This window comes from Gymnoscopelus microlampas, assembly GCF_963454915.1.
Source record: "Gymnoscopelus microlampas genome assembly, chromosome: 11".
NCBI classification, from domain to species: Eukaryota; Metazoa; Chordata; class Actinopteri; order Myctophiformes; family Myctophidae; genus Gymnoscopelus; species Gymnoscopelus microlampas.
Window position 1 is genome coordinate 51,221,338 of NC_139948.1, and position 9,148 is coordinate 51,230,485.

The 9,148-nt window shown below is 39.6% G+C and overlaps 1 protein-coding gene across 1 annotated transcript in view; it reads right to left on the minus strand.

The window, feature by feature from the left end:
- Positions 1–5,256: 5,256 nt before the first annotated feature.
- The window catches only part of LOC311054851 (interferon-induced protein 44-like), a gene marked incomplete at its 5' end in the record, with an annotated part of 7,177 nt that continues 3,285 nt past the window's right edge, over positions 5,257–9,148 (minus strand). Inside the window, 5 exons of the mRNA XM_084070851.1 lie at positions 5,257–5,443; positions 5,582–5,682; positions 6,728–6,902; positions 7,027–7,167; positions 8,478–8,676. Of these exons, the coding sequence (XP_083926977.1) occupies positions 5,270–5,443; positions 5,582–5,682; positions 6,728–6,902; positions 7,027–7,167; positions 8,478–8,676 (790 nt within the window). The 3' untranslated portion in view covers positions 5,257–5,269. The remainder of the gene's footprint in view (positions 5,444–5,581; positions 5,683–6,727; positions 6,903–7,026; positions 7,168–8,477; positions 8,677–9,148) is intronic.

Sequence of the window (9,148 nt, forward strand, 5' to 3'; positions counted from 1 at the left end):
TTCATCTTTATCTATAACTCTGTGCGTATTCTTATTTATTTTACTCCCTGCATCTTATTTATTTTGCACTCTGCATTTTCTTGCTTATTTTTTACACTTCATCTTATTTTATTTGACACTAAATATCATTTATTTTACACTCTACATCTTGATCATTACCGTTTAATATTGACTCATGTGTGCCATTTCACATGTTCCAGCACATTGGCATACTGTGCCAAGTTAAACCAGTATCCTGGCATCGACACTTTCTACAACAGAGAGGCTCAGCTTTGCAGCCACATTTTAGGATTCTCTACAAAAGTTAGTAGCCACTGGCAATGTGTCCATGTTAGACTCCTTGAAAACACACATCCCTGGTTCTGGTGACTGATATGTCTTTCTAATGAATGGGGAGACCATAACTTTTCAATTTCTTATTTCATGCATGAACTTACAGGACTCCTTACATTACAAGGTCTCCCCATTCATTATAAGGACAATATCAGTCACCAGAACAAGGAATGTGTGTGTGTTCGATTTGTCAAACATTTAGTTTGAAGTTGAATGGGCTTATCTAGCCCCTCTAGGAGGGGGTGTGTCAGATCAAATGAATATCAAATATATACATATTGAATCAAGCTACTTAACTCTCTGGGATGCAGACAAAAGCCTGTGTAGATGATGGACACCTCATAACCCCTCCTCCTTCTGAACAAATCACACACACTCCAGTCGGTTTCCTTACCCTAACCTTAACACTGACCGAAATAAAATAATATAAAATTGTTTGTGGTCGCCTTTGATAAAAGTGTCTCATAATTGACCATAATATAATGTAGTGCTTTTAAAAAAGCTGTTAGTTGAATAAAGCTATTTCGACATTACTGATACTCAAAATGTGTTAGATTAGGTCTTAGATAAATCTAATTCACTTGCCTTCTTTCTCTTATTTTCTTTCTGCTATTTGTATTGTGTAATTTAGCTACATATATCAAACAATCAATCACTAAATTCAGCGGTCATTTTCCTTTTAATTTAGAAGACATTTGTAGAATTGCCAGAAGCAAAGATTTGAGTTAAATATGTTTGCTTTAAAAAAAAGCTCGTAACAAAGTGGCATGCACAAGCCAGGCCTGTGAGTGGAATAGGGTGTGTGTGAAGAAGATAGAGCCTGCCCTTGTTGCATATAGACTACTTTTTACAAGAACAACACAGGAAAAGAAAAGGTCCAAAGCCAGTGCTTCACAGCAGCTGAAGCACTGCTGAAAACGCTGGCTGATAAAGCACCTGATGCTGTGGGTTTGAATAGCTTCAAAGACTTCTCCAAACCAGCTAAGTAGCCATGGTTCTTCAGCCAGCATGCAGTGACCGCAGATTAGGTAGAGGAGGTGGAGAGAGCAACCATCCAACAGGCATCATGTGACCGGTGGCATGATGAGCGAGTTGGTCGCATTACAGCCATAGCACACCGTGTCCTGAGAACTACTTCTGCAAACCCTAATAAGATGTTTGTTAGCGAAGACACAGGCCGCTTGATAAGCCACTCGATTGGGGGAGAAAGCATGAAAAAGTTGCCATTGACAAATGGCCTCCAAAACACACATCACTGATTAAGTCAACAAACCACATGTGAACCTGGTCATCAGCTAGGCTGGTTTCCAAATATGAAATCTGTCAGCTTGTATAGCTGCTTTGTAACCCCTTTTTTCACCCAGTGCCAATTGTCAGTGCCAATCACCCAGTGCCAAAGTAATCCTGGGCGCTACTCTCCCTCTGCCATCCTAGGGAGAGCCTAGAGCCGAGCTCATGCCTCCTTCAGTCTATGAGAGCTAGTAGCAAGCCACTTCTTATCACCTGACAGGGGGGGGGGTTTCCCCGGTTGGACGTAGCGTGTAGAAGGAACACGTTATTCCAACCAGTTCCTTCCCCCACCAGGCGCCACGGCTGACCAGGGGGAGGCAGTATAGTGACCAGGATTAAAACATGTTTTTGTGAGGGTACCTACCCTAGGAGACACAGGGAGAACAGGCAAACTCCACACAGAAAGGCCCTTTCGCCAACCCCACTTAGGGTATGGGCACTGATGACGCGGAGGAGAAGACACGCCCACAGCGTCCCTGGTGGGAATCGAACCTAAGACCTAGCTGTGAGGCGACAGCGCTACCGACTGCGCCAGGGCTGGGGAACATACGCCTACCAAGGGGGGGAAGATGGAAAAAATGGAAGGGGAGAGGGGGAAAATTGGGAAAGAGAAAAAGAAAACGTGAAAAAGATGAAAAATGCAACAGGCCTGTCTTTTTCTGCTTCTTCCCAGTGATTCCCCAGTGATTCATCCAAGTACTTTATGAGTATATACGATAGTTTAATGAAAATTGGGACTTTGTCAATTTTAGGTATGCTTGGTGGGGATCCAAAGGTCGGGGCTGGTCGTGGGTTCGATCCCCACCTACGCCGTGAAAAAAAATCCTTATTGTTTTAACCATCTAAATCAGTGGTGTCAAACTGGTGATCCGCAGGCATTTTGGATTTTGCGGCCTGCGAAAAGGTCCAATGAGAACCGCGACATGATTTAAAAAAAAGCAAATTCATTGTACCTCTAATCATGACTACGCTGCTCCGCCCCTCCCCCAACCCCCTGCTGCTCCACTGACTGCCATTAGTGGTCTCTCAGCTGTGAGAACAAAAGACCTTGATTGTTAAGGAGTCAACTTGCGCTGCAGTAGGCTAGTCATCTGCTCCTTGCAGGCACGTGTTCCTCACGCAGGAATAACATGGAGAGGCAAGGATTTTTACAGCTCAAAAGTTTGATTAATTTCCCTCACCAAGCTTCCCCCTTCAAATAAGAGCATGTTAAAAGTTGTGTAATCCACTCAGTTGTTCACATCTAGAGACAAAACTTAATTCACAGTACAATCTACAAGCCCCTCACAAATATCTGCCTTTCAGGCATGTATTGTTGAGTGCTGGTCACAATGAGGCGCTGTATTTCATTCTAACTAATGCTGCTGCCATTATGATAAATCTACACACTTTTTACTACTTATTTTTTACTTGATCTTACTCTGTATGAGATGTAATAAATAAACATCTTGAATATTATGACACCTGAACTTATCTCCCCTCCAATGTAAAAGTATAACATTCACTAAGTTAAAGAAGGTATTCAACGGCATGAAAAGTAAATATACTTTAGATCTAGGCTATATAGGCTAGTGGAGCCCAGCAAAATTAAAATAAAGATGTGTTGTTTAAAGATGCTGTTAGTGGTCCTTCTAACTACACAATGTGCATGATTTTGTGTTGGTTTAGACTTGTGTATGCTTAAATTTGTAGGCTATATCCACAACTCCTTAGCACCTCCATTAATAGTCAAGCTCCCCACCCAGCACCCCCAATAAAAATCAGCTGGCGCCGCCACTGGTTGACAGTGATGGGAAAAGTACTCAAATGTTTTACTTAAGTAAAAGTATCAATACTGCAATGTAGAAGTACTCTGTTACAAGTAAATGTCCAGAATTAAAAATGTACTTGAGTAAAAGTACAAAAGTATTTTTATCAAAATGTACTTAAAGTATCAAAAGTAAAAGTACTAAAATATTTGAAAATAGCAGATCTACAAGCTACAAGGTATGAAATAGGGCTAAAGTGGTTAATGTATGTTTTATAATGTAATAATTTATATCTGCAAAGTAACTAGCAACTAAAGTTTTAAAATAATTGTAGTGGAGTAAAAGTACAATATTTGCCTCTGAGATGTAGTGGAGTAAAAGTAAAAGTATAGACAATTGGACATACTCCAGTAAAGTAAAAGTACTGTACCTCAAAATTGTATTTAAGTAGCCTACAGTACTTGAGTAAATGTACTTAGTTACCTTACACCACTGCTGGTAGATAACATAATAATGTTCTAATGCGTGGACATTAGAACATCTAATGCTATTGTTTTGGGGGAAAGGGGAAGGGTGGCTGAGCCTGCGTCATTGTTATTGGCTTTGCGCTTCTTGTGTGTCGGTTGGCTTGTTCTTTCATGTCGGTGGCAGGGGCCAGGGGGTCCTGGACCATGGTGGTGCGTGTCGGATGTTTGGCCCCTCAGTTTATCCATAGGACTTCAGAGGGACTCCCTCCTGTTCAACACTTGAACACTTGAACACTTGATGTGTCTTTTGGGTCTTCTGTTGTTGACATTGGGGGCTGGGCCCATTGGTTGACAAGAGGTGCAAGGTTGATGGCAGTGGCGTGGTGGCTCAGGCTTGGGGGCCCAGGTTTGGGGGCCCCCTGGCTCTTAGGCCCCTGGGCCTGGGCCCACTACGCCCGTTCGATAATCTTCCCCTGTCCTCAGTGCATTATGTAGACTGTTTAAATGTCTTATTCATGCTTATTTCAAAGCAGCATGAGACACAAGAGTAGAGCAGAGAAAGCAGCAGAAGTGATACTCAACATGTATTAATTGTTTGCATGTCATAAACCTGTAACAAGTGGATGTTGTATAACAAGACCAAAACAATGACAGATATTATGGAGATGGACTGAATATTTCACTCTGAAATTATTATTATTATTATTTTCTGTCCACACTGTTACTGTAAATACATGTATTAAACAATGGCTCAAGCAGATAACTGTTAAACTGTAGGTGAAAAAACAACAAAAACATAGGCTACAGGCATCAAAAAAGGCTTTTATTTTGTTTGTAGTTTTTTTTCCGCACAAATGGCAATAAAAGGTCCCTCCTCCAACATCTAGGTTTGAATTCACTGACAGATGGAACTACAAAGAAAGAAAGACAGAAAGAAAGACATAGGCCTACATTTTTTCTCTTTTTTTTTATCCCTTTTTCTTTCCAATTTGTCATTTGTTATGCCAATAGGGCATAGCAGTGGCTGCCATTTTCTGGTTCCACTCCAAAAAAGCCAATGCATTTTCCCCATAGAGATTTCCAAAAATATTTCTACAAATTATGTTAAGCCTAGAATCAAGCTATCCAGGGTCCTGAATCATGACCATCAACAATGTTATTCTGTGTGGAAAAAAATGGTCCTACTCCTCCCCGCCCAACACTCCCCGCTGCCATGGTGAATCAATACAACCATGGATCATTGAAGCATTACTTTTCATCCTGAAATATAACTGACTTATTTCCAAATCTGTTTCTCATATCAAAGAGGCACCCTGCTGATTTCTATAAGCTTGTGCATGATGTGTATCAATTTCTGACCCTCCGACCTCACTGTCCTGACTAAATGAAGCAGAAATGCTATAAAGCAGTTACTTTCAGTTACTTTGATTACTAAGTCTTTGTCAACACTTCGTCAATGAAGTCTTCTCCCAAGTTAATCATGTGTTGCAGAGCTTTCAGTATCAGAACATCGATGTCATCATCCAGGTCAGTTTCTTCATGGTAGTTCTTCACAGGAAAGATGCAGGTCATTGGAATGCCCACTTTGGCACTGAATTCCTCCATCTGTGTTGAGAGTTATTGACAGGCCAGTAGAATATTGTTAAAATAAAAGAACTGTTAAATACAAAGCTAAATTGCATTTGGAATTCAACAGGGATTAATAAGATGAACAATATTGTATAAAACGTCCAGTAGTCTCACCTTGTCCTTCACAATCTTCAGCTTGTAGACATTCTTTACGTCCTCCTTCATCAAAGGATGGGCCGTATCAATCTTGGTGATAATGCAGATCTGTGGAATGCCTGTAAAAAGAGCAGAAACATACTCAGCCCATCAGTGGTGGACAGTACTTAAGTGCATTTACTTGAGTACTGCACTTACGTTTTTTTTTTTTTGGTATCTGTACTTAACTTGAGTATTTTGTATTTTTGGATACTTTTCACTTTCATTCCACTAGACTTCAAAGACAAATATTGCACTTTTGACTCCACTACATTACATGTCATACTGGTGGCACCACATTGCCAAATTCCACCCCATCCAAGAGGACATCTCCAACCCCATTCAATTGTTGTGCTGAATATTTAGGCATTTTTAACAACCAGTCCTATTAAGAATCCTATAACGGAACAACTACATTATGAATTAACCACTTAAGCCTGAATTCAAATATAGTTAAAATAGCCGATCTGCAGGCTCATATCGCAATGTGTTGTGAGCATTATTTTATATTTGTTGAACATTTCTGGAAAATATTTGTATGTCATACATATCAGTACAGCAGTACATTAATATGAAAAACTAAATGTAATTTGTTTCTATCAATTACTCACCCCATGAAGTATTCAAAAGTACAAATGTTGTACTTTTGAATACTTCATGGGGTGAGTAATTGATAGAAAATAAAGGTAAGTAATTGTTTGGGTGAACTAGTCCTTTAAAGGCGAATACTCATTTACTTTAACTCAAGTACAAAATGTGACAAAGCAACCTTCCATTGCAGTTGAGTAATATTTGATCAGGGATTGATTGATTGATTGATTGATTGATTGATTGATTGATTGATTGATTGATTGATTGATTGATTGATTGATTGATTGATTGATTGATTGATTGAAAGAAACTGATGATACCCATCCTTTGATGGATGGTGTCAGGGCATTCCACATTGTGTTGGCAGAGTATAGTAGAATGAGACTTCTACATGTTTGATGCAATGACAGTTTTTTTCTGAGAGCTGAGGGCTTCCTCAACTGAGCACTGAGACATATTTATTCTTATATAAATCTTAACCACACTAACAGGGCTTTTTTAAGTTTTAAGAAGACAACAGAAATGTGTTATTACCCATGGCACTGGCTGCAAGCCTGAGCCTCCGTATCTTGTCTGCGACTGTTGTGGATAAAACGGCCACTATGTTAGCAGGAACGACACAAACCAGAATATGAGTTTTGTCATCTAGAGTGGGGTGATGGTTGTAGTAGAGAGGATCCTTGTCTGATATCGGTGATACAGGATTGAACTGAATAAAAATGTAAAAAGAATTATGACATCATGATAGAAAATGCAATGTCTGAATTGAATATTGAATTATGCATTTGCATTAATGTTCACACATCAGGGTGTGACACATGCAGTAATTTCACCTTGTAGCCATCCTTTACACGGCCTGTCATAGCCAATTCAATGTCTTTTTCCTGAATTCCATGTTCTCCCTCGAGGCCCATGATGTCATTGAACACGAAGGGGAAGACGTTTTGTCCTTTTTTGATTGTATGGGTTTGATACTGTAAAAAACATGAACAGGTCTGTAAGACAGTGGTTTTCATGCAGTTCAAATGTAGCCATGTTCAGGCATCTAGGAACTTCTAAGTATTGATCATAATTAATGTTATGATATTGAAAATATAAATAGTACACGACTAATGACTCTAATATCTAAAATAAATAAATAAAATGAATAAAATACAGGCTTCAGGTTTCAGGCCCGTTGCCACGGGGTGAGGGTTGGGGGAGTTCACCCATACCGTCCCACCCCCTTAGTTATGATGAATGTGAAAAAGGATTTTAATTAAATAATAATAATAATAAGGGTAATAATAATAATAATAATAATAGACCATAATGAAAAACATCACATGGATGCAACTGGGACGTATCATCAGTGTTGTAGCCTGGGGTCAACAGGTGTTTCGGGTCTCACAACATACACCCTCGCCCAGTTGACAGTCGGGGTTGATCAAACCCCGACTTACGTCCCAGTAGCTACCCACGATCAGTCCTCTTAGGGAAAGACAGTGCCACCCATTCCGCTTCTCTGGAACTGGGTATGGGAGGGGAGAGGAGAGGCTCTGGCACGTGGAGGGACTAGGCTCTGTGGGTGGCCTCCTGGCCGGGCTATATACCTAATAATACAATTCACAACACCAAAGTGTGTTGGATAATTATTACAATACAGCAGTATAGCAAAATGTTAGTAAAGAGCAGTCCGTTACATACATACGTGATTTAAGACTTTATATGGGACTTTATAGACTACTGATACTATACTGAAAAGACACTTTGAAGTTCAAAGGGATCAATTAAGAGCTCTGGCCCTCAACACAGACTTTTCAGTCCCTGCAAAGGGATGAATGTCAATATAAACAGTGGAGTGTCAACATAAACAGTGGAACAAAACCAAAATACAGCCAGAGGGATGTGTCTTTCTGCAGGAAAACACACCTGCAAAATGAGTGGCTGATAGCTGGAAAAAATGCAAAATAAATATATATATTTTATTTTTTTAATTTAGGCCCAAAGTTACAGAGTATCCCTCTAAAGGAAATCCAATGATTTTATCCTAAACACATTATACATGTTACACATTAATGACTGAAAAAAAAAAAAAAAAAGTGAAGTATGTAATGAGTTGTGCAGTTTTGCCTATGCGGGCAGATTTTGCAAAATGAGAGAGAGAATGTATTACACCAGTTGTTTGTGTGTTGACAAGTCTTAAGGTGCATGAAATAGTAAAGTATATGAGCAAAAGCATACAATACATGAATTACTGATTACTTTCACCAGTAGATATATTGGATCAAAATGTATTACTTACTGTTATGGTGAAACTTTTACCACCAACATTATCCACATGTGCACCATGGGCCATTCTCCGCCGTAAGACGCTGCTGACAGAGTTGACGAAACTGGACTTGCCGGCTCCTACTGGTCCATGGAGCAAGATCCTAATGTGTTTGACGCTGTCATCTTCAGGCTGGAATTCCTTCACTGTTTTAAGCAGTGTGTCTTTCTTTCTAAAGAAATAAGATACAATATAAATTGAATATAAATAAAACACTTACTTTAAATGTTATATTTTAGCAGATAATGTTTGATACTTATACATTTCCACAAGTACATGTGACTATAATCATAACCTTAACATGGATATTTTATGCAGTTTTCCCCCAATATCTAGAAATGTTAAGGTAGGCCTATACACACAGACACACACACACAGACACACACACACACACACACACACACACACACACACACACACACACACACACACACACACACACACACACACACACACACACACACACACACACACACACACACACACACACACACACACACACACACACACACACACACACACACACACACACACACAGATTTTGCTCTATTAAAGTAGGATGGCCAGACCACCAAAAAAGATAAGGCTCTAAAATGAACAGTGTTGCAACACATTTATGAGGTTTCATGTTTATTTTGATGAAT